Source organism: Thalassophryne amazonica, chromosome 6, assembly GCF_902500255.1.
Source record: "Thalassophryne amazonica chromosome 6, fThaAma1.1, whole genome shotgun sequence".
NCBI lineage: Eukaryota > Metazoa > Chordata > Actinopteri > Batrachoidiformes > Batrachoididae > Thalassophryne > Thalassophryne amazonica.
Window position 1 is genome coordinate 42,532,921 of NC_047108.1, and position 27,371 is coordinate 42,560,291.

Consider the following 27,371-nt stretch of genomic DNA (forward strand, 5'->3'; position numbering starts at 1 on the left):
GACATAAAGACATGGATAACCTCTAATTTCCTGCTTTTAAACTCAGATAAAACTGAAGTTATTGTACTTGGCCCCACAAATCTTAGAAACATGGTGTCTAACCAGATCCTTACTCTGGATGGCATTACCCTGACCTCTAGTAATACTGTGAGAAATCTTGGAGTCATTTTTGATCAGGATATGTCATTCAAAGCGCATATTAAACAAATATGTAGGACTGCTTTTTTGCATTTACGCAATATCTCTAAAATTAGAAAGGTCTTGTCTCAGAGTGATGCTGAAATCTAATTCATGCATTTATTTCCTCTAGGCTGGACTATTGTAATTCATTATTATCAGGTTGTCCTAAAAGTTCCCTAAAAAGCCTTCAGTTAATTCAAAATGCTGCAGCTAGAGTACTAACGGGGACTAGAAGGAGAGAGCATATCTCACCCATACTGGCCTCTCTTCATTGGCTTCCTGTTAATTCTAGAATAGAATTTAAAATTCTTCTTCTTACTTATAAGGTTTTGAATAATCAGGTCCCATCTTATCTTAGGGACCTCGTAGTACCATATCACCCCAATAGAGCGCTTCGCTCTCAGACTGCAGGCTTACTTGTAGTTCCTAGGGTTTGTAAGAGTAGAATGGGAGGCAGAGCCTTCAGCTTTCAGGCGCCTCTCCTGTGGAATCAGCTCCCAATTCAGATCAGGGAGACAGACACCCTCTCTACTTTTAAGATTAGGCTTAAAACTTTCCTTTTTGCTAAAGCTTATAGTTAGGGCTGGATCAGATGACCCTGAACCATCCCTTAGTTATGCTGCTATAGACGTAGACTGCTGGGGGTTCCCATGATGCACTGTTTCTTTCTCTTTTTGCTCTGTATGCACCACTCTGCATTTTTTTTTTAAATATTTATTTCATTCATTTAAAAGAAAAACAGAAAAGCAAAAAAACAAAAGCACCACAATACCAGAATGAAAAGGAGCAGAAAGAAGAACAAGTCTTATGATTTCTGCCCCTTTTAACAATACAATCTTTCAATATACAGCATCATAGTCAACATTATTTAACAGATTGCATTTCTTTAACTTGTCACATACCACTGACGCATTTCATAATTATGACCATTAATTAATAGATTACATCACTGATAGGTTACATTTAAACTTAAGACACTCCAAACATTATTAAGTTTACTTTTTTTTTTACTTTCTTCCAGCCCACTGACTTACTTCATAGTTTCATACTTACTTAATACATCTAATTTAATATGTTTTTTAAATAATTTAAGCGACCTTAATTCTTTAATTTCTTTATTAAGATTGTTCCATAATTTGACACCATTTACTGCAATACTCCTTTCCTTTACTTTGGTTCTAAATCTTGTTTTTTTAAAGACTTCTATTCCTTTCAATTTATAACTACTTACTCTTTTTTCAAACATATTTTGAATGTTTGTTGGTAAAGTATTTTTATTAACTTGGTACATCGTTTGTAATATTTTCAAATCGACTAAATCATGAAATTTAAGTACCCTATACTTAAGAAACAATGGATTAGATGGATCTCTAAAACCACTGTTACTAATCACTTTTAAAGCTCTTTTCTGCAAAATAAATAAAGGTTGTATATAGGTTGTATATGTTGATCCCCAGATTTCTACACAGTAAGTTAAATATGGGACAATCAATGAATTGTACAATGTTAATAAACCATAACTATTTAATGAATATTTTACTTTATGCAAAACAGCAATGGCTTTCGCTATTTTTCCTTTTATATAATTTATGTGTGACTTCCATGTAAGATCTTCATCAATCATGACTCCTAAAAATTTCATTTCTTTTACCCTTTGTATATCCATTCCATCTATTTGTAATGACACATTATTATTTTTTTCGCTCTATCATTAAACAATATGAAATTTGTCTTATTAATATTTAGTGACAATCTGTTTATATCAAACCAATGTTTAACTTTTTCCAACTCTGTATTTATCACTTCTGCTACTTCCTGTATATCTGATCCAGAGTAAAACAGCGTTGTATCATCAGCAAATAAAATGCTGCCAAGCACATTGGATACATTCACAAAATCATTGATATACAAAATAAACAGTTTGGGTCCAAGTACCGATCCTTGTGGTACTCCATAAATAATGTTACACAATTCTGATTTGGTATTATTTATCTGAACAAACTGTTTTCTATTTTCTAAGTAGCTTTTTACCCACTGATGTGCAACACCTCTTATTCCATATTGTTGTAACTTGTGGAGCAATCTTGAGTGGTCTATAACATCAAAAGCCTTTTTCAGGTCAATAAAAATACTTAAAAAAATAATCCTTATTATCTATTGTTGTTGATATTTTCTCTATTAGTTCCATAATTGCCATAGCTGTCGAATGTTTTGTTCTGAATCCATACTGAGCATTATTTAAAATATGATGTTTCTCAATAAATTTATCCAATCTTGTTACAAAAACTTTTTCCATAATTTTAGAAAACTGTGGAAGCAATGATACTGGCCTGTAATTAGAAAAATTATGTTTGTCTCCATTTTTATATAATGGGACTACCTTAGCAATTTTCATTTCATCTGGAAAAACCCCAGTTGACAGAGACAGACTACAAATATAAGTAAATGGTTCAATAACAATTTCTATTATACTTTTTACAGTCACCATGTCTAAATCTTCATGGTCAGTTGATCTTTTGCTTACACAGTTTTTTACAATATTTCTTATTTCATCTTTTTCCACATTGTCCAGGAAAATACTATTGACCGTATTTACCAATGTACATAATTTATCTTCTATTATTGGTTTATTTCCCACCAGACTTGACCCTACATTTGAAAAATAATCATTAAACCCATTTGCAACTTCTTTTATATCATATATCTCTTTATTTTCCTTAACAAAGTAATTTGGAATAGTTTCTTTCGTTCCATCACTATCAATCACACTTTTTATAATTCCCCATGTTACCCTCATATTATCTTTACTCTTATTTAGTTTTTCACTGTAATAATCTCTTTTTTGTTTCCTAATTATTGTTAATAGTTTATTTTTATATTTTTTGTATTTATGTTCTGATTCCTTTGTTTGCAATTTTAAAAAGCACCTGTAAAAACAGTTTTTCTTTGCACAAGCATTTTTTATTCCCTTTGTCAGCCATGGTTTATTTACTCTTTTCTTACTAATTTCAATTAATTTACAATTTTTATTGTATGATTTCATCAATATTTTCATAAATGAGTTATATGCTACATTAACATCACTGACATAAACTTCTTCCCAGTTTTGATTTTTAAGGTCATATTTTAATGCCTCTAAGGCTTTTACTGACTTATCTCTTTTAAAGTTTATATCAGTTTTTTTGTTGTACCTATTTTTAGATTTAAATATTGAAAAAATTGGTAAATGGTCGCTAATATCTGTCATGAAGATCCCATTCTTGATAATTTCATCTGTTCTGTTTGTAAATATATTATCAATTACCGTTGCACTTTGCGATGTAATTTTGGTTGGTTTTGTTATCAAGGGGAATAACCCCAAACTATACATTGAATTCACAAAATCACTTAATCTTTGGCAGCTGGAGCTTTCTATGTTAATATTAAAGTCCCCACACATAAAAAGCGTTTTGTTTTTAATTTGATGGAATAATTCAATTATTTTATCTGTAAATTTCACAACACAAGAATCTGGTGCTCTGTATACACAACTGATTAAAATATTCTTAGATGTTTCATGTACAAGTTCCACTGTTACAATTTCTATGACATCATTCATAATTGTCATTTCTTCAACAATTGTACACATCAGATCTGTTTTTGTATACAGAGCAATACCACCGCCTTTTTTTTATATCTTCTGTTTACAAAATACAGCTCATATCCCTCCATTTGAACTTCATCCATGAGATCATCTTTAAGCCAAGATTCAGTGATTGCAACAATACTAAATCTATTTTAAAAACTGATTTAAATAATCTTTTATTTGTGACATTTTACAATACAAGCTTCGACTGTTTATATGTATGAGTGACAGGGTATCTTCTGCAATTTTTTCACTATTCAACTGTTCTACTGTATAATACTCACAACCAATCGTTTTTAAGTCAAATATACTTTCATCAATATTAGTGTCTATGTCATATATTTTTTCCTCTGTTTCCATGTTTGATCTGATTTTTTGTTGGTCCAATTACCAACAGATGTTATATTTGATTGTCTATTCAGGTCTGTATTTCTTAAGGTCCTCCATGTTTTTGATTTGTATACCGTTTGTTCCTTCTTTCACTCTAATCCACACCCTACAATTCCAGACCCATGTAGCAACAATATGTTTCTGTTTTCTTAGTAGTCTTGCTTCCCTAGCAATATCTGCATTTTTTTTTTGTTAGATGCTCATTTATATAGACACTCGTTCCTTTCAAATTCTTTGCCTGTCTTAATAACTCATTTTTATATTTTCTGCTTGTAAATCGTATAACAATGTTAGTTTATTTTTTCTATCTTTAGTTGGAATAGTATAACAGTCTGATATTGTGTCTTGATGGATGACAACACCTTTTTGATATAAAAAGTTTGTAACTTGTTCCAATGATTGTCTTTCTTCAGGTGGTGCATCCTCCCCACTGGCTACACCAGAATCCACCACCCTTGCATATGTCCGATGCCTTGTTTCTAGTCCAGATATTATAACGTCATCTTTTCTAGTAAATTGTTCAAGTTCATCTACACGTTGCTCAAGTTTCTTAATGATCTTGTCCTTCTCTTTAACCAGATTTTGGAGTTCTTTAATTTCCACCATCAGTTTGTCTAGATTAGACATGTCTTTTGCACGTCTTTTAATCATTAGTGATCGATCTCTGCTCCCCTCCACAGCATGTCTTTTTCCTGGTTCTCTCCCTCAGCCCCAACCAGTCCCAGCAGAAGACTGCCCCTCCCTGAGCCTGGCTGGAGGTTTCTTCCTGTTAAAAGTGTTGTGTGGGCCGCTGAAGAGGAGGTACTGCTGGCCCACAACCACCAGAGGGCACCCTGCCTGGAGTGCGGGCTCCAGGCACAAGAGGGCGCCGCCGCCTCACAGGAGCAGCCGGGGTGACAGCTGTCACTTATTACCTGTGACAGCTGTCACCAATCATCTGATCTTCAATCGTATATCAGCAGGACGACATCTCCACTTCTTTGCCGAGATATCGCTATGCTTAGGAGGTAACGAGCTCAGCCAATCAAGTTGTCTTTTCGACAGAAGAATATTGTTGCTTTGTGTTTTTTGACAGCAGACTTTTCGACGAGAGGTGGAGGTGGATTTCCCACCATACGTGTTGCTGGGTATAAACACACCTACATCTAACTGTTTTTGTTCCTCGCCAGCAGTACCAGATCCGACAAGCGGAGGCAGTGGCCACCTGGGAGTTCGGGACTTGGCGGCTCCAGTATTCCCGGGGTTCGGTGGCGGAGGAAATCGTGTGGTTCCGGTTCTGCTTTGGACAGACGTCTCTTATCTTCGAGCCTGCCCACATGACACGTTCTGTAAATTGACTTCATTGCATACTATTGTGACCTGCCGTGTTTGTTGTGCTCATTCACAACAGTAAAGTGTTGTTATTTGACTTCCTCCATTGTCCGTTCATTTGCGCCCCCTGTTGTGGGTCCGTGTTCCTACACTCTCACAACAAAAAGGGAGTTTTTCCTTCCCACTGTAGCCAAGTGCTTGCTCACAGGGGGTCGTTTTGACCGTTGGGGTTTTACATAATTATTGTATGGCCTTGCCTTACAATATAAAGCGCCTTGGGGCAACTGTTTGTTGTGATTTGGTGCTATATAAAAAAAAAAAATTGAAATTGATTGATTGATTCAAGGTTTAAGTGCAGCAAGCTCTGATCAAGACAGATACACCACAGCTGTGAGTCCTGATGACCTGCACGTGATAACAAGCCTCAGGTGTTCAGGGTGAGGTCCTAATACTCAGCCACATTTCAGCCACTCAGTCCTGAACGCATGCCACCTGGAAGGAGAAACAGAAAACAAAAACAAAGCCAGCCAAACACCCCAGCCCACAACAAGTTCAAACCTTTGATTTCTGAAATAATAATGTTCCTCGCAAGTTATAACTGGAGTCCCAAATTTTAAACAGGTCCTGAATGTGCTGTGGTAAAAGTTTACTTTTTACTTTAAACATAATTTGTATTATGATATAATCAATCAAGTCCCAAAATTTTAAAATATGCAGACAGATAAACAATGGATTTGTTGGCTCACGATATGGTTTGCTACTAATAATTCTTATAGCTTTCTTTTGAAGTAAAAATATAGGATCTGTATTAGTTTTGTAGGTGGTTCCCCAAACTTCAATACAGTAGGTCATTTATCCTCTAAAGTAGTCATGGCTGTCAGTTCTCATCTCCTATGAGCCAGACTATAGCAGACACAAAGCACTGCCATTTACAAAGTGGACTCAAATGAGAGATTTTCTGCAGAGTCCTACCACAGCAAGCCAACCTGGCAGACCACACAGACAGCAAGGTTCAGCATTCCCTGAGGTGAAGTGTTGGATTTTTCCATGAGTGTTTACCTTTATTTCAGTTAATGGTTGCTTTCAGTTTAGTTTAATTCCATATACAAGCAGGGTGAACATGCATTGTGACCCAACTTATATAAAACATATCAATATAAGGTTAGACCTTAACCTTACACAGGTTAGACCTTATCTGTGTAAAGCGCCTTGAGGCAACTCTGTTGTGATTTGGCGCTATATAAAAGAAAATAAAAAATTGAAAATATATCTCCATTTACAGTGTATCTGGGAAGTATTTACAGCGCTTCAATTTTTCCACATTTTATGTTACAGCCTTGTTCCAAAATGGAGTAAACTCATCTGTTCCATCAAAATTATACTCACAACACCCCATAATGACAATACAAAAAAGTTTTGTTTTTTGGGGGGAGTCATGATTGGGTCTGTGGGGTTTAGCGTATGTCGTTTATTCTTTTTTTGTGTCTGCTGTTAGTTTTTGCACTGGGGTTTTGTGGAGAGACCTCTCTTGTTTAGTGTTGTGTGTTGGGCGTGTCCCTCCTGTCCTCTTTACCTGCTTACCACATCCCGTTCCGGAACGTTCCTCACATATCTGTGGTGCATTTTCTCTTGATCACGTCCCCTTTAGTCATCTTCTTCCTCTCTCACTTGTGAGATTGTTGAGCCTTGTGCCACTTTCAAGCATATAACCATGCTTAACCATGTATCGACCTGTCTGCCTGTTTTTGGATTCTGTCTCTGCCTCATGCTTCGGCTACTGTTGCTATTTTTGGACTGCCTTTTTGTGTACCAACCCACGCTTGCATTAAACTCTGTTAATCTGAAACCTGCATTGTGTCTTGGTGCCAACAGACAAAACTAAGAAATCACACGTACATAAGTATTCACACCCTTTGCTCAATACTTTGTTGATGCACCTATGGCATCAATTACAGCCTCAAGTCTTCTTGAATATGATGCCACAAGCTTGGTGCACCTATCATTGGGCAGTTTTGCTGATTTCTTTTTGCAGCACCTCTCAAGCTCAATGTTGGATGGGGAGTGTCAGTGCACAGCCATTTTCAGATCTCTCCAGAGATGTTCAATTGGATTCAGGTCTGGACTCTGGCTGGGCCACTCCAGGACATTCACAGCGTTGTCCTGAAGCCACTCCTTTGATATCTTGGCTGTGTGTTTATAGTCCATGAGCCAGTCATGAATTTTGACCTAATTGGTACCACTTAAGGGGAAAAAACGACACTAAAATCCAGCCGCAGTGTATCATGGCCTACACAAAAATGTATGATAGCCATCCCAGCGTGGTAGCTGTAGCCAGGTAGGGGTCAATGAACTTTAAAAATGCTCCAGTCATGTTGAAAACTATATCACATTATTTGTCTGATCATAATTCCAAAAAGGTATAGTTTGGACTATCTATGATGGAATGTTCTGGAGTTATGGGGAAAAACAGCAAAAATGGTGACAAAGGTCAGTTTCAGTTTGTACAGGGGTCAAAAGTTGCTCCAATTTCAGCAAAAAATGATGCAAATTATTGGTTGAAATAAAAGGATCAATAAATGGAATAGTTTTGACTGTGTTGAATGCTTTGTCTCCAAAGTAAAGGTCAGACAAGGTCAACATCCATTGAATTCTGACATGTGACATATGTTACCCTGTAACATGATAACTAAGCATGACAGATAGTGCAAACTATTCCTTTTTAGAATCCTGTTAACCCAAACAATAATTTGCATAATGTACTTCAATTTATTTGTACAGTGACAAATCACAACATAAGTTGCCCCAAGGTACTTCACAAGCAGGATTCTAGCTAGGACCAGTGGGCCCCTGGACCCGCGGCTCCTCCCAAAGCTATATGGTTTTATACCACTAAAACATTCCTGACAAGCCATATTTTTAACTAATTTTGGGTGGTTTTAGACGCATTGAATGCAAGAATAATAAACAAAAAATTGTATTTATATTGTAATATTTGTAAGATCAAAGTTCTTTTTTGCATGTTTCTGTCAAAGTCTAAGTTTATAAATTAAATAACGTTGAAAATGTTAAAAACACTATTTAATTGCCATAGCATTTAGTCTCCTTCAAAAATTACATAGTAGCTTTTAATCCAGTGAAGCAGGCAGTTTTTCTGTCATCTTGACAGTTTTGTTTTTTTTTGTTTGTTTGTTTGTTTTCAGCAATTTGAGTGGGATTGCATTACTTTTTCTTTTTAAACAATATAATACCTAATTGCCTTGTTCAAACAAGAGCTGAACCTGGAGTGATTTCTCAAACCTGCTGTTTTAAAGGAAAAACTTTGTGAATGAGTTTTTTTTTTTTTTACCTTTTTCACTGACACTGTGCCTCTTCTCCTCTCCACCCCCCCTCCTCCTCTCTCTCTCTCTGTGACTTTCTCCCCCGCCTCCGATCACTCACACATCTGCTGTTTTTGAAACACTGAGCTTTTTGGAAACACCAAGCCTTTCAACTGTAAAATAAACTTTCTGAATCTATCATCGGATACAGAAGGACCTCTCGATTATTTAATTTAGGATTTTCATGGCTTTTTTTCTTCAGTTCAGAGCAGAAATGCTGTTTTCAGCTGCTTTTTTTCACAGCGCTGACTCTGATCTCTGCTGCTTGCAATTTGATGTGAAGAAAATAAGAAATATATTTCTTGTTACTTTAATTATTAGTTTAAAATTGCAAAACTATGATTCTATATGCTTGAAACACGATTGAATTGGTTCATTTTCAGAAATTCTGTGTTGGGTGGCACAGCCAATTTGAACCCAAGAGCTGGTTGGAAATTTGCAGTACCGGGCGGGGCCACCCAGCATCACGCCCCATGGCTAAAACCCTGTTCACAAGAGTAAGGTCTAACCTTACACACGCCCTGAGCAAGCACACTGGCAACAGTAGTAAGGAAAAACACCTTCAGGTGTTTTTTGATGAGAAGAAGAAACCTCAACGGGGTGACAAGCCGCTTCAGCCATGCTACCAAATAAAACAAATAAAGCAGAACATGGAAACATTAAACATGCAGAGACAGAAATGTTGCAGCAAAGCAACCATATACATATAGAGCCCGGTGGTCGGAACAACCTGTGGGCTCAAAAATTTCATCCAAACAGCAAAAAGCAGAGTCCCAGCAAACAGAATACATGACCCCTCACTGTACCAGGGAATTTGTGACATATTTAAATTATGAGTGCACAGGAAAGTTGGCTGAGATGGCTGGAATCCAAGCTGAGAAGAGACAAGAAATATGCTGGTAAAAGAATGATAAAAATGGAAATATGGAGGCAGAGTGGGGATAAGTGGCGGGACTGGACTGTATGGATAACATCCACCAGACAGACTGACACAAAGCTGATTTGGGAAAAGATGACAAGAAGTTGTAAGGAGAAAAAAAAAAAAATTGGTTCACTCTCATAATTTGGACAACACCAATGCCCAAAATATAGTCTCTAAAGGTTCCCATCCTGCAGCACTGACCTCTGGTCAGAACTTTGTGAAAAAGGGTTCACTGACTGCTGCTGGTGACTCGAATATCTATAAATCTCTGAGCCATCTTCTGCTCTAGTTAAAATTATGTGGGGACACAAAAAAGTCCTACCTTCATTATTTCATCAGACATGGAAATAATAAAGTAAGAGTGCAACTTTGCTTTTAGAGTCTTCTACAAGTTCTCCTTTGTGTTTTTTTTTTAACCTGTCATTCCAAATTCAGTTTTTATGTTTGTGAATATTTTCTTACATGGGGAAATGAGCTCAGATTTTTGTTGTACAAGCTCACATTCCCCAGCATATTTACATGATCCCTTTAGCAGTTCAAAGGATTCTCCACAACATAATTTAATTTTCAGAGATTTGTTTATTCTAGTCCAGTCATGTTCTTGGTCAGAGGCCTTTATATCATCTGAACGCAGAGTGCTACATGGGCAGTCACTCGTTATAAATGTGGGGATGTATGCACTACGTGTATGTGCAGGACTCACGTGTCGTGGTTCACGTCTCTGAAATTAATTCTGATTTCAGTTTTTACTTACAGCTGTACCTCCACAGTATTGTTGTGTTTATCGTATTGCTCTTGAGTATTTGTCCACCGTGTTAGTTCCTCTTGCTTTTGACATCTGCTCTGTGCATATTTTCAGTGGCTTTACTTCCGGCCACTTGGATATCTGGTTTCACATCAACTGCAACTTCCTCACTGATTGTTTCACGCACTATATAACTGTGAACAGCCGATCACTCAAGTGCCAGATTGTCTCGCTCTCATGCCTGTTCTCTGTTCCTTTTTGTTTTACTGTTGCTAAAGCCTGCTGCTTCTACCTGTCTTCTGAGTATTGCCTGACATATCCTGTTATGTTTGTTAATGGTTTACTGACCCTAAACTTCTTCACCTGGATTAACCTCCTGCTGCTTCCCTCACGGACAGTGTTTGCCGTTGGTATGACTTTCTGTGTACTGACCCATCGCCTGTGCCTACGACTCTCATATCGTTTGTTCTCACACAGGCGACTTTTTGTGCGGACTGTTATCTTTGAGTGCATTGACCTTTCCTGTGAGATCAGTGGTGAATAAAATCATTAATTGCAACTTGGTGTTGTTCTCTGCTCAGAGGACCTCAGTTGGTCACTTAAGCACGCATTAAAAGTGTACTCGTCTGGCTTAGTAAACAAAGAACAGAAAAGCTCAGCTTACAACACACATAAAGGAAGAGTTGCATCATTCTCATCACTGTATATAATTATTATAATATTTGCATATGAAATTAGCTGCTATATTAATGCTTAAAATGACATTTCAGCACCTTTATGACACCACCAATGTGCAATCACTCTATCAGCAACAAGGATTTTTTTTTTTTTTTAGAAACACATACCACTATTTGCATTGGCTAATAATAACACTGGAGTCATACTGATTGCAGTAACTGCTGACAAAAAGTAGAACAGCGCATGTGTGCATGTCTGCACATGCACATTCATAGCTTCGCTGAGGACAGTGTGTGCAGGACAGTTGTGAGGATGGAAAGAAATGCACTCAGAACTTTGTCGTCTCTTGGCTGCTGCTTTAGAGTCACTCTGACTCCTTCCTTTCCTGCTTCTCTTCTCTCCATCTCGCTTTCTCTTAGTCCGTCACCAGTGGCTTCCTCGCTCTCGCTGGCCTGCTCCTCTTTACTGCCCCCTGCTTTCTCCTTGGCCTCCCCGGTGTACAGGAGTTCTCCAAGTATAAGTGTGCTGTGAGGCATGCTGGCAGAGTGCATCCGCTGGGTGTGTGTATACAAGAACACCCTCCAGGGGAGTGTGTGCTGTGGCGTAAAGGCGAGCGTCTGAATGTTGACAAGCTGCAGCGCTGCCTGGAGGCTTTGTGGGGAACAGAGAGGTGGGAGCTGGACGAGAACGTGTTCCTCCACACACAAACGGTCTTCAGCTTCCTGCCTTTCTGCAGCACCTAGGAGCAGACATCAAGCATTTAAATGTGTTTAAACTTCAAACAGCCTTCAGGCTGACTAAGTTCAGTCATGGGATGTTAACACTGGGTGTTTAACTGATGAAGCAGAATCTGAAGAAGGTCAAAAAAGTGAGCCTGTTCTAAACAAAATGACCATATTCCACCACACTGATCTTACCTATTACTAAATGATTTAAATGAAGTCCAAGAGATATTCAGCGATATAGATAAGGGGATACAAGAACATTTCCAACAAACTGGCTGTAAATGTGATGATTTAAATAAGCATATTTGTACTGACTTTTGCTGTTATTATTTTCTATTTTGAGGCTTTTAATCTTTATAAAGTAATTGTTTTGGGTTGTTTATAAGAGTCAAAACACTTCATTTGCATGGTTCTCAGTATACACTGCAGTAATTGAGGTACCAAACTTGGCTGGCAAAGTAACCTGTGTCGGACCGGCGTCATGCCCAGATGGAACTGGAAACTCTCTGTGTTACACTATGCAATCCGGGGATAAGCACGAGCAACATGGGGTCTCATGCCTTTGGTTCATAAAGGGACATTCTTGTCACAATTGACAACATAGGTATAATACAGTTATTGAGAGGTCATACTCGTATCTTGAATTATTGATATTTAAGTGATGTTGCACAAGGGCATACTGACTTCTGTTATATACTGCATCTCTCTGACAGCCGTGAATCACTTTCTTCACACAGCTCCCACAGTTCTGTCACTGCAGTTCTACTACCCTGTGGTTGAGGTGGGTATTACAACTTTCAGATACACTTAATTTTAGAAGATACTCAAAACATGCATTCCCATGGTTAATGTTTTTTTTTAATCCTTATTGGTCACCCTCACGATAAGTGTCCTACTTTATAAAGACAGACAGTACAAGGGTTTAGAGTCAAGAACAACAAAATGTTTGTACTCATGGTACCTCTATGCTTTATCAATGCCTACTTCTTTGTACATTTGCAGGGTTAGCAGGATTAAAAATAACAGTAATTAAAAAAAAAAGTAAAATGTTTCAGTTCAACTGGTAGAATGAAGCCTTTAGGGTTTTGGTGCTTCCTTACTTTATAGTTGTGTGACTTGGATGCTAACCAGTGACCTAAAGCAATGACCCCATGACTGGTATTACGTCTCTTTGGAAGATCCTTGGGTACCGCTTGAATAAATTTGTGTCAGATGAGAAGTATCACTTGTTTAGTGAGGGAACACGAGCTGTGCACAGAATTCTGGCAGGATCTGTCCTGCGCTGGTGCCTTGTGGATCAGGTTAAAGCCTGCGTGGTGCCGCTGGTCGGCTCTAAGGACTGTCGGCCCAGCCATCCAGGTCTCGGAACCTGGGCTTGCTTCGCCGGGTTCCGAACAGTCAGACTGTCATCCCCACTGAGGTGCTTACCCTGGGTCTCCTGAACATTCGATCACTGTCTTCAAAATCTTTGTTGATTAATGATTTAATCATGGATCATCATTTAGATATGATTGGCTTATGAGAAACCTGGCTCAAACCAACAACTCTCCTTCCTCTGAATGAGGCCTGCCCACCGGCGTACACATTTAGTCACGTCTCATGGTGTGAAGCAAGGCAGGGGTGTTGCTTTTATTTATAAATCTAGGTTTTCTTTATTAGGTGTTGGGGGTCACAAATATAATTTGTTTGAGCATCTGACTCTCCGCTATACCCACGATGCTAAGTACTGTCAGGGTCATAAAACTGGAGCTCAGCTATGTTATTTTGTCACTGTATATAGGCCCCCTGGCCCACACTCTGATTTCTTAGATGAATTTGGTGAATTCATCTCTAGTTTGTCAACTAGTGCAGATAACATTTTGATTATTGGTGACTTTAACATTCATATAAATAAGCCCTCTGAACCCCCTTAGCAAATCATTTATGCAAATTGTGGATGGATTAGGATTCCAGTAATGCATTCAGGACCCGACACATATTAGTGGAAATACCCTGGATCTGGTTCTTGTACGTGGGTTTGCTGTCACGAATATTGACATCATGCCTCTCGCATCTATGGTCTCAGACCATTCACTTATCAGGTTCACATTTACACTGCCGTGTTTAGTGGAACAACAACCTTGTCTACTACTGCAGCGTTGTATTACATCCTCAACTATGACTGAACCTGAAGCTAGACTACCTGATATTTTAGCTTCAAGTCTGGAGAATGCTCAGTAGACAGCCTTGCGGATAGTCTAAATTTAGCACTTAAAACTACACTTAATAAGATTGCGCCTCCTCTTTTGGGGCCACATCCTCCCAGGCACAGTCACCTTGGTTCAATGGTTACTTACATGATCTTAGGCAGAAGGCTAGAGGTTTGGAACGGAAATGGCGCAGTACCAAATTAGAGGTGTTCCGCCTTGTATGGCGGGATGCTATTTTAGATTATAAGCATGCACTACTGGCCACAAAGCGGACCTATTACTCTGATTTGATCAGTAAAAACAAACATAACTCAAAGTTCTTGTTTGACACAGTAGCAGTTCTTATTCACGGGCAGCCACCTGTTAGTCGTTCTCCGTTTTCAGCACAGGATTTCTTGGATTATTTCGAGAAGAAAATAGAAGATATTAGGCTGCGCATATCACAGCATGCCTTGGCACAGCCATTAAAACCTGCTATGGAGGTGGATGCTACCACTGAGGTGTTACCTAGATTGACAGAATTTAATAGTATCTCATGAGGCGTGCTGAGGAAACTTGTGGCATCTACAAAAAGCACAACCTGTTTATTTGATGCCATACCAACAAAAATGTTTAAGAACCCGTGGTCCATTCTTGGGCCGACTGTGGGCTGGAAATGATCAGTCTGTCATTAATCTCTGGATCTGTTCCGAAATGTTTTAAATCTGCAGTGATTAAACCATTACTTAGGAAATCTAATCTTGACCCTAGTGTATTGAAAAACTACAGGCCGATATCAAATCTATCATTCTGTTCCAAAATTTTAGAAAAGGTGGTTTCACGGCAGCTTGTAGACCACCTCACTGAGAATGATCTTTTTGAGCCACTGCAGTCTGCTTTTAGGAAATATCACTCCACAGAGACAGCGCTCACTAAAATAGCGAATGATCTTCTGCGAGCAATGGACTCAGACACCACTACGGTTTTGGTGTTGTTAGATCTCAGTGCTGCGTTTGATACCGTGGATAATCATATTTTGCTCGATAGGTTGGAGAACCTTTTTGGGATTACTGGAAGTGCCCTTGCATGGTTGAGGTCATATCTGTCCTGTCGTTCTCAATGTGTCTTGTATAATGGCACTACCTCTGACATGGTGACATGAGATTTGGGGTTCCACAGGGATCCATTTTAGGCCCCTTGCTTTTCTCCCTGTATGTAGCACCCCTTGGGCATATACTGCAGAGTTTTGGGATTGCCTTTCATTGTTACGCTGATGATACTCAGCAGATAACTACGGGAAATCTCACTCCCATAAATTCCCTGGAGGACTGTCTTCTATCAGTGAGAAGTTGGATGTCTAGTAACTTCCTATTTTTAAATTTTGATAAGACTGAAATGATGGTTCTGGTCCAGCGAGACATCGGCATCAGTTTGACCAGCTGGCGCGCAGCCTGGGTTCATGGGTCATACATCATACGGACAAAATGAGGAACCTTGAGGTAATTTTTGATCCCACGCTGTCTTGTGACCTCCACATCAGGGATGTTACTAGGACTGCTTTTTTCCCATCTACGAAATATAGCAAGGATCCGCCTCATCCTGTCTATGGCTGATGCTGAGACCCTGATTCATGCTTTGTTTCTTCTAGATTAGATTATTGTAATGTTCTATTTTCAGGGTTACTGCAGTCCAGCATTAGGGTTCTTCAGCTGGTTCAGAACGCTGCCGCCAGACATCTGACACGTAGCAGAAGGTCTGAACATATCACACCCATTTTGGCATCTTTGCACTGGCTCCCTGTCTCTGTGAGAGCAGATTTTAAGGTTTTGTTATTGACTTATAAAGTTGTTCATGGACTGGCGCCATCTTATCTGGCTGATCTGGTGGAACTTTACGTGCTGGCCCGGGCTTTGTGGTCACAGGATACGGGACTTCTCTGTCTTCCCAGGGTGAAGAAGAAGTTAGCAGGTCAAAGAGACTTTTCTCATCATGCACCCACCCTGTGGAACAGTATTCCTGTGACAGTGAGGCAGTCTGAGAAGACTGAGAAGGAAAGACGAGCCGGCCAGTACACAGGCAAAGCTATCAAACCATTAGTCAAACACTGAAAAAAATGCAAATTCCCAAATATATTTGTCTCATTTTTAGTCAAAAGAGCTAATTACACTTAATATAAAACAAAATATGTTTAGTAAAATTTCAGTAAGACATAAGTTAGTGCCTTGGAAACATCTTGTTTTGAGTCACAGGAGATGAAACAACGCTTTTTGACTGACTCAGCAAAAGGATTTTATTAAGATGCTGTGGTATAATTTCAAGATCTTAAGTCAAGAAATTTTACTTGAATTTTCCATGGGCAGATTTTTTTTCTCTTTAAAAAATAGATATGACTGTGTGTGTGTGTGTGTGTGTGTATATATATATATATATATATATATATATATATATATATATATATATATACACACACACAATTTCTGGGGAAATGTGTGCTACATTTTTGTGTGCGGTCACCTCTGGGTAGTCAGCTGTGTGTGTTGTCCAGTTGTTCCGTCATTGCATAGTCATCAGACAAAAAAAAAAGAAAACAAAACAAATAAAAAAAAACACCCGTTTTGATTTCAAGTTGTACATTTTAAAAATTTTATTTAACCTTTATTTAACCAGGTTAGTCCCTTTGAGATCGAGACCTCTTTTGCAAGGGACACCTGGGCCCTGTTTCAGAGTCCGTGGACATTTTTAAGTCAAGACTGAAAACCCATTTTTATTCTCTTTCTTATGAATAGTTTATGTTTTTTTTTAACTTCTGTTTTTAATTATGTATTTTAATTTTTTTAAATTCATTTTTAATTATTTAAATTTTATGTTGAATTGTTCCGTGTAAGGCGCCTTGAGACGGCTTTTGCTGTGATTTGGTGCATTATAAGCTAATTAAATGGAAATTAAATGGAATTGGAACATCCAGTGTGACATTTTGGACATGTGACATGTTTCAATATGCATGATCCAGAAGGCAGGTGCCTCAATGCAGAGAACGCCAGCAGCTGTAGAAGCCCATGGGGGATGCCCACAGTTCACCTGGCTGCACCAGATGGATGGTTACTTTCAAGAGGTGGTTGCCATCCAGAACCTGAGGTGGTACTGTGGTGGAGTGGATGCACTGCTAGTGCATGTTGTCAGACGTGAAGTGACAATGATTCCTGTCTCATGAAAAATGAGTCTGAAAGTGTCATGATGTGTAGTGTGCAATGGCAATGCCTGTTCCGACATCAATACCTGACTCAGAATGCAAACTCTGCTGTCGCAGCCACAGATGCTCAAACTCCTCTGGGCTCAGAGTGGGAGACAGGGACAAACTGAGGGGCATCACAGCACTGGAAGACAGAACATCAGTGCAGGAGTCTGTACACGGGCTGGCACTGTCTGAGGATGAAAAGGACAGGAGAGGAATAAGATAAGAAAGGTGAGGAGGGAGATAGTGAGTTGAATGAAAAAAGTGGGAAATGGAAAGGTAAGGTCCCAGCAAGAAAGATGGACAAAGAAAAAAAAAACATAGATATGGGAGGGGGGGCAGAGAGAGAGAGTCATGATTTTAAAATAACAGTGTTCACTGCATTTAAAAATAACAACAAACTGAACCGTTTCAAACAAGTTCATGGTGTCTAATCAGCATCTTGATATGGCACACCTGTGAGGTGGGATGGATTATTTCAGCAAAGGAGAAGTGCTCACTATCACAGATTTAGACTGGTTTGTGAACAATATTTGAGGGAAATGGTGATATTGTGTATGTGGAAAATGTTTTAGATCTTTGAGTTCATCTCATACAAAATGGGAGCAAAACCAAAAGTGTTGCGTTTATATTTTTGTTGAGTGTGTATATATATATATATATATATATATATATATATATATATATATATATATATGGTGCATCTGGAAAGCATTCACTTTTTCCATTTTGTGATGTTATAGCCTTATTCCAAAATGGATGAAATTCATTTTTTTCCTCAAAATTTTACACTGTGAGCAGCATGGTGGATTAATGGTTAGCACTGTTGCCTCACAGCAAGAAGGTCATGGGTTTGTTTCCTACCTGTGGCCTTTCTGTGTGGAGTATGCATGTTCTCCCCATGTTTGCGTGGGTTCTCTCTGGGTGTTTCGGCTTCCCTCCACATCCAAAGACACAAACAGTAGTGTTCAGAATAATAGTAGTGCTATGTGACTAAAAAAATTAATCCAGGTTTTGAGCATTTTTTTTATTGTTACATGGGAAACAAGGTACCAGTAGATTCTCACAAATCCAACAAGACCAAGCATTCATGATATGCACACTCTTAAGGCTATGAAATTGGGCTATTAGTAAAAAAAAAAGTAGAAAAGGGGGTGTTCACAATAATAGTAGTGTGGCATTCAGTCAGTGAGTTCGTAAATTTTGTGGAACAAACAGGTGTGAATCAGGTGTCCCCTATGTAAGGATGAAGCCAGCACCTGTTGAACATGCTTTTCACTTTGAAAGCCTGGGGAAAAAAGGGACGTTCAAGACATTGTTCAGAAGAACAGCGTAGTTTGAATAAAAAGTTGATTGGAGAGGGGAAAACTTATACGCAGGTGCAAAAAATTATAGGTTGTTCATCTACAATGATCTCCAATGCTTTAAAATAGACAAAATAACCAGAGACGTGTGGAAGTTTGTGAGACAACCCCCAAACTCTGAATTCAAGCCACAGTTCACAGTGAAGACAGTGAAGCATGGTGGTGCAAGCATCATGATATGGGCACGTTTCTCCTACTATGGTGTTGGGCCTATATATCGCATACCAGGTATCATGGATCAGTTTGGATAAGTCAAAATACTTGAAGAGGTCATGCTGCCTTATGCTGAAGAGGACATGCCCTTAAAATGGGTGTTTCAACAAGACAATGACCCCAAGCACACTAGTAAACGAGCAAAAGATTGGTTCCAAACCAACAAAATTATTGCCTCGCAGATGTGAAGAAATCATGAAAAACTGTGGTTATACAACTAAATACTAGTTTAGTGATTCACAGGATTGCTAAAAAAGCAGTTTTAAAATAATAGTTATGAGTTTGTAGCGTCAACAGCAGATGCTACTACTATTGTGAACACCCTCTTTTGTACTTTTTTTTTTACTAATAGCCCAATTTCATAGCCTTAAGAGTGTGCATATCATGAATGCTTGGTCTTGTTGGATTTGTGAGAATCTACTGAATCTACTGGTACCTTGTTTCCCATGTAACAATAAGAAATATACTCAAAACCTGGATTAATCTTTTTAGTCACATAGCACTACTATTACTCTGAACACTACTGTAGGTTAGGTGGATTGGAAAGTTTAAATTGTCCATAGGTGTGCGTACGGGTGTGAATGTGTTTGTCTATATGTGGCCCTGTTAAAGATTGGTGTGCTGTCCAGGATGTACCCCGCATCATGCTCTATGACTGCTGTGATAGGCTCCCGCCCCTGCGACCCATAACTGGAGTAAGCGGTTGAAGATGAGTGAGTGAAAATTCTATACACAATACCCCATACTGACAATGTGTAATGTTTTTTTTGTTTGTTTGTTTTGTTTTTTGAATTTTTGCTAATTTATTAAAAATTAAAAACCAAGAAACCAAATGTACATGAGTATTAACAGCTTTGGTCATGAAGCTCAAAATTGAGCTCAGGTGCATCCTGTTTCCACTGATCATCCTTGAGATGTTTCTATGGCTTAACTGGAGTCCACCTGGGGTAAATTCATTGGAATTTATTGGACATGATTTGGAACGACACACACACCTGTCTACATATAAGGTCTCACAGTTGACAGTGCATGTCAGAGCACAAACCAAGCATGAAGTCAAAGGATTGTCTCAAGGCATAAATCTTGGGGAAGGGTACAGAAACATTTCTGTTGCTTTGAAGGCCCCAGTGAGCACAGTGGCCTCCATCATGTGTTTAATGAAAGCAGTTCTGATCCAACAGGACTCTTCCTAGAGCTGGCTGCCTGTATAAGCTGAGCGATCGGGGGAGAAGGGCCTTAGTCAGGGAGGTGGCCAAGAACCCAATGGCCAATCTAGCTAGAGCTCCAGCATTCCTCTGTGGAGAGAGGAGAACCTTGCAGAAGGACAACCATCTCTACAGCAATCCACCAATCAGGCCTGTATGGCAGAGTGGCCAGATGGAAGCCACTCCTTATTAAAAGGCACATGACAGCCCCCCTGGAGTTTGCCAAAAGGTAACTGAAGGACTCTCAGACCAAGAGAAACAAAATTCTATGGTCTGATAAGAAAAAGATTGAACTGTGGGCAACAGTTCATTTTTCAGCAGGACAATGACCCAAAGCACACAGCCAAGATATCAAAGGAGTGGCTTCAAGACAACTTTGTGAATGTCCTTGAGTGGCCCAGCCAGAGCCCAGACCTGAATGCAACTGAACATCTCTAGAGAGATCTGAAAATGGCTGTGCACCAACACAGACATTTGCCATTTATTTGGTTCAAGTTTTGTGGCCGATGCCCTTCACGATGTAACTCCAGATGTACAAGGAGGAAGAATGCAATGTTCCTTATCTGTAGGGAAGAAAGTGAGTTCCCTGGAGGAAATCCTTGCAGACACAGTGAGCACATGCAAACTCTAAATAGCAAAGGGTATTGGTGGAGAGTACTCAAGTTCTAATCACTACAGTTCAAAAGACGTCATAAATAACAGCCCTATGAAGAGTTTCCCCCAGATATTAAAAGGTGACAGATCGGAGTCAAAACAACATTTCACTGTTTTCATGGAAGATTTCGTACCATTAACATGTAAATGTGAGATGGCACGACAAATAAAGTTCCTGAAACCTTGAACCTTTAACTGATGAACAATTCAAACCAAGATCACAAACAAACAGACAAATGCAAACAACAATTATATAACTCAAAATAGGCCAGAGTGTAAAAACAAAGAACTACATAAGGAACTGATAAACAGAAGTCAAACTCAAAGACGCGGGCAGAAGACAAGAATCAGACCACAAAAACTACAGTTGATGGGAACACATGAGACGTACACACACAGGAGAGTGACACATCACGGATACTTGATACTTAGCACTTAGCTTAGGTCCGTGTGTTATACATCATACGGATAAAGTGAGGAACCTTGGAGTAATTTTTGATCCTACGTTGTCCTTTGATCTCCACATTAGAGACATTACGAGGACTGCTTTCTTCCATTTGCGAAATATAGCAAAGATTTGTCCCATCCTGTCTATGGCTAATGCTGAGACTTTGATTCATGCTTTTGTCTCTTCTAGATTGGACTATTGTAATGCTCTATTTTCTGTCTTACCGCAGTCCAGGATTAGGGGTCTTCAACTGGTTCAAAACGCTGCTGCCAGACTCTTGACACAAAGCAGAAAGTTTGACCACATTAAACCCGTTTTGGCGTCCCTGCACTGGCTTCCTGTTCCTGCAAGATCGGATTTTAAAGTACGGTTATTAGTTTATAAAATCGTTTATGGACCTCCCTATCTGGCTGACCTGGTAAGCCCTTATGTACCAGCTCGGGCCCTGCGTTCTCAGGGTGCAGGACTTCTGTGTGTTCCCAGGGTGAATAAAAAGTCTGCCGGTCACAGAGCTTTCTCCTGCCGTGCCCCAGCTCTGTGGAACGATCTCCCAGCACACATTCGGCAATCGGATACTGTGGAGATTTTTAAGTCACGTTTAAAGACTCATTTGTTTTCTCTGTTTTATCATTAGTATTATAAAGTGTTTTTATTCTTGTATTCTTTTATGGTTGTCTTTCTTTGATGGTCATTTTTTTATTTTTTTATTGTGTTTTAAATTTTTTAATTGTTTTTTGTGTGAAGCGCCTTGAGACGATTTTATCGTGAATTGGCGCTATATAAATTAATAAATTTGAAATTTGGATACACACGCTCACACACATCCAACACAGATACGACAGATCCATACGGATGACAGACAGCGGAACTGAGCACACAGATACGGGGGGGTGGCAACAACAGAGTACAAACATACACACAAAAAGCCCAGCAATGAACCACAGAAACACACAAAGGACACAGACACACAAGGGACCCACACACATGATAGATAAGGAGGACATAACTCACAGACAAAAGACTCAGACAGGGACCACGGGTGCAGACATAACTAACAGGACACGGAGACACTCACAAGTACAGACACAGCTGATAGGACACACCCACAACACAACACACACACTGGCTTGTTGTCAAGTAATTTAAAGCAGGGATCACCAGCCCTGCTCCTGGAGATGACCTGCCCTGCATGTTTTTCTAACTGACCCTGCACCACCCACTGCTAATTAATAATATGTGCTCACCCATTCACAAAAAGAGCTAGGAAACAGCAGATTTACTAATCAGCTGTGGTTGCATCATGTGGAAAACATGCAGGCCAGGTGAACTCCAGGAACAGGGTTGGCAACCTCTGCTAAATGATTCAATGGAATTTTTCATGCAGGTTTTAAAGGACGTCACACTGAAATCATAATTTAGATTCAGGCTGTTTGTGACCATCCCATGATCCACTGGGATTACTTTGTGCACTTCCGTGACTAGGCCAGTCAATCTAGCAAATATTGGGGCTCAACCTGCAACTAATTCCAACAGAAATGATTTCACCTGCAATAATTCAGGAAATGTCTCCAACAACATATTAAAATTGTAGGAGTGTAAAAAATGGGGATCATGGTAAATTATGCTAATTTATGTTAATTAGCTCGCAACAATTGGAAAATCTTTAAATACCCATAAAACATCAAAAAAAATCACCCTATGAATGCAGTCAAGGTGTCTAAACCCATGTTTTCGGGGGCAAGGAATTCATTTTAGATGGTTTAAAGTGGACTGTCTGCATTGCATTGTGGGAAATATGCAAATTACCATGAAAAAAATGATAATTTTTTTGAGAAACCAAACATATTTTGCAATGATATAAGTTAACATTTAAAATTTATTTTCAGGTTCATCATAATAAGTATTTTTGTAATGTAGTTTTGATTCAATCAGTGTGTTAATTGTTGAAGGCACTAGCACCTGGAATGTATTGTGCAAGTGTACAAAGTTATCATTAGTACCGGTAAGAAACCATGTGACATGGAGGAGGAGTGTGAATAAACTAAAAGTATCTGGTCAAAGAATAGACCCTATTCATGGCCTAAACATGTAGACCATGCAGGTAAGCTTTAGATAGTGAAAACTGAAAGCATTACATCTCAAACTAGGCATAATCTGTAGATCCAATTAAAAAACATGTGGTTTCAGCTCCTTGAGATATATGGAAAGCCGCTTGTACATTAATCATGTAAAGGGAAAAGTTCATGTCAGATAGACATTTCATCCCCAGGAACACCTTTGTTGCTTATGTTGCCATTTGAGTGTTGTGCAGGAAATGCTACCATACTTGGCAGCATCGGGGCATAATAATTACACCAAATCTGCATATATGTACCTTCAAACCATGCAGTCGCTTAAGGATGACAAACCAGGTGTGCATCACTGGTTTCAAACAGGATACCACGTTGTTATAAGGACTGATAGGTTCTGGGTGGTTTATCCACTGATCTTGTTATTCAACAGGTTCTAATGAGAAGTGTAAAGAGCCAAGGAGGACTGACAAGGGGGAGGGGAATGAATGAAATTCAGAGACTCGTCTGGCTACTGTCCATGCCAGCATGCGCTCAGGTAAATCTTGCCATGCAGACTCTGACTGGAATCCGGTATTAATCGAGTGAGCAACACAAAGAGCTAGGAAAAGCTCGTCAAACTCGTGACATGAGAGATACTTACAAATTGTTGGCGGCGCTGAAGCAGTGGGATCCTTTTGCACCTGACCCAGCACTGAGAGGTCTTGTGAGTGGTATGACAGCCAATAAAGTTGTGAATGTAGATAATGCACAGCAGGTGGGAAAAAACATCATTGAGACATTGATTGGAGAAAATGTTTTAGAGTATACGTTCAAGAGGAAATCCCAAGCTGTCACCCTTGGTTCACAGACTGCCGTTATGATTCAAGGTGAGGCCGTTCAAGTGGATCCACAGTTACTATTTCAGAGACTTAGCATCATTGCATGCAATGATAATGATGCAGCTGATGCCTTTAGGTATGAGTTGTGCAGCTACCCACCAGCTCTTTTCGAGTCCCCACAGTTACTTAGGCAAGCCAATAAAGTATCTTTAGCTGATGCTCTGTGGGACATCGTGAAGGAGTCACAACCAGAATCGGCTCCTAAGTTGGATGTACACTACATTGTTGATTGCTACAACGTTTGCTGTGGTGACAGAGATCTCTTTGAGACTATCTGTCAGATGTACGTGGATTATGTTATGCGTAAATACAGTCAAGCCACGGTTGTCTTTGATGGGTATATGGCTGGCCCATCCATAAAGGATATGACCCACAAGAGGCATACTGGAGGTCGCACCGGCCCAACTGTCCACTTCCATGGACAAACTATTCTCTGTTCAAAGAAAGAGGACTTCCTTAGGAACATGGAAAACAAGCAGCGTTTTATCAGTATGCTTGGTAGTAAATTAGAGAATGCAGGTTGCACTGTTCTATATGCAAAAGGAGATGAGGATACCATGATTGTCAAGGCAGTGGTTGAATGTTCTAAACAAATCAACACCATTGTTGTGGGAGATGACACTGACTTATTGGTGTTACTATGCTATCATTATGAGTTTAGTTCACACAATGTCTTTTTTCAACCAGAGCCTAAGGCCAACACTGCAAAGCACAAGGTTTGGGACCTAAGGAAAACAAAAACAGTTCTTGGTGATAAGGTCATACCGGTCATTCTTTTTGTCCATGCAATCCTTGGCTGTGATACGACATCCAGATTGCATGGACTTGGCAAAGTCTCAGCACTCAAGATGGTTACAAAGAATGAACAGTTCTTGTGTCTTGCACATTTGTTCTGTGGTGATGCAGATACTACATCAAAGGAAGCCATAGTCAAGGCAGGAGAAGATGTTCTGGTTCATCTTTACAATGGGTCTGAGGAAGATAGCCTTGACAGCCTCCGCTACAAGCGGTTTTGTGAGAAAGTAAAATCAGGATCAAAGGCAGCAGAAGCAAAATGCTTCCCACCAACGTCGGCAGCTTCACATTACCACAGTTTGAGAGTCTTTCTCCAAATAAATGTTTGGAAAGGAAACACCAGTCTAGAGCCAGAGGAATAGGGCTGGAAAGAAAGTGGCGGGCAACTGCTACCTGTCGCAACTGATCTACCAGCAGCACCATCCAAACTCATTGAGCTATTTCACTGTGACTGTAAAACGGGATGTAACACTATGAGATGCATGTTGTAAGCATGGACTAGAGTGTACATCTGCCTGTGGCAGCTGCAAGGGACTTGACTGCACGAACTCGCCCATGATAATTGAAACAGACACTGATGATGATGAAGTGTCTGATTAATAGACCAGAGCATGTGTTATTTTTACATTTTAGGAGGTTAAAACACATTACGAAAGTAGCACATAACTGACTCTGATTCAGCTTTTAGAGTTAAACCTCCTTAATGAACACTTTCCCTGCAAACTGAGATCTTTTTGGATACCAGAAAGCATGAGAAAGACATTTAAATGGTTAGTAATTATTTTCTAGCTGAAATTGCAGTAGATCAGCAAATAATCCTTATAATCCTTGACCCCGAAAACATAGGTTTAGACACCTTGACTGCATTCATAGGGTGATTTTTTTGATGTTTTATGGGTATTTGAAGATTTTTCCATTTACGCGAGCTAATTAACATAAATTTGCATAATTTACCATGATCCCTATTTTTCACGCTCCTACAATTTTAATATGTTGTTTCAGACCCCTTTACTGAATGATTGCAAGTGGAATAATTTCTGTTGGAATTAGTTGCAGGTCATGTCACCATATTGACTGGCCTAGACCTGTTTCAAAGTATATGGCATTCGCAGCAAACAGCTACAGAGACTTCCGGAAACAAAGTACTCGTGAGTACTTGGGTGTTTCCAACAAGAGGCGTCCCAGCGTGTGCTTCAATGGAATATAGCTGCTAACGTTAAGACCGGAGGCACAGATTAATTCCAAAGTTTACATACAGAGGGGAAGGTTGACTGTGAGGCAGGAGGATGTGCAGCGTGCACTATCTAGGACCAAGGTTTGTAAGGCCCCTGGCCCTGATAATGTCCCTCCTCGTGTCCTCAAACTATGTTCGGAGCAATTGGCTCCTGTTCTTATGGATCTTTTTAATGTCACTCAGGAACTGTACTGTCCCAGAAAGTTTTAAGAAATCTATTATCATTCCAGTGCCAAAGAAAACACCTGTGACATGTTTGAATGATTATAGACCGGTGGCACTCACTTCTGTTTTAATGAAATGCTTTGAACGTCTGGTGCTGGATTTTATTAAAGGCCAGATCCCAGTGTCTGTCGACCCACTCCAGTTTGCATACAGACAGAACAGGAGCGTCAAGGACGCAATCTCTTTTGCCTTGAACTGTATTTATAGCCACAGACTCTAGTAATACTTATGCTAGAATGTTGTTTATTGATTACAGTTCGGCTTTTAACTCTCTTGTGCCTGTTGGGAAGGTGTCGTGACACGGACCCACAACAGGGGGCGCTAAGGAACGGACAATGGATAAGCCAACGAGTAACAATTTAATGTTGTGGAAACACACAACGGAATACAGACAGAAATATGGATTGCCAATTATACACCAGGTGACGTGTGGGCAGGCTCGAAGATAGAAGACCTCTGGCGAGAGAAGAGCTGATTCCCACACAGCCTCCACCACCAACGGGCCTGAAGAACACCGGAGCCGCCAAGTCCCTAGTCCCCAGGTGGCCTCTGCCTTCGGCTGTCGACGCTGGTACTGCTGGCAGAGAACAGAGAAAATCCAGGTGAGTGTGAATCTGCACACTCAGTAGTCCACTCACAGATAAATGTTCTTTAAGGAGGGAGCACCTCCACCTCCAATCACACACTCGTGCAGCTCCTGTGTAACCACTTAGCTGGTAGCGTGATGCGAAGTCGTCGCGGTCACGCCCTTAGTCCAGCTCTGATAAGGACACCACAGGGCAAACGGCTGCAAAGAAGAGTTCAGTTAGCAGAGAAATTACCGCAGAGAAGGTTACCTCTTGGTTGCTGATTTCTCGGCGGGGAGGTGGAGTTGTAGTCTGGCTTTTATGGTGATGTGGAAGATGAGTGACAGCTGGTGCAGATGATGAA

The 27,371-nt window shown here is 39.7% G+C and overlaps 1 protein-coding gene across 1 annotated transcript in view; it reads right to left on the reverse strand.

The window, feature by feature from the left end:
- Nucleotides 1-10,888: 10,888 nt before the first annotated feature.
- ap4b1 (adaptor related protein complex 4 subunit beta 1) overlaps nt 10,889-27,371 on the reverse strand; it is a 94,498-nt gene continuing 78,015 nt past the window's right edge. The window contains exons 13-14 of the mRNA XM_034172074.1: nt 17,398-17,544; nt 10,889-11,967 (exon numbers count right to left, since the gene is read on the reverse strand). Coding sequence (XP_034027965.1) covers nt 11,498-11,967; nt 17,398-17,544 — 617 coding nt within the window. The 3' untranslated portion in view covers nt 10,889-11,497. The remainder of the gene's footprint in view (nt 11,968-17,397; nt 17,545-27,371) is intronic.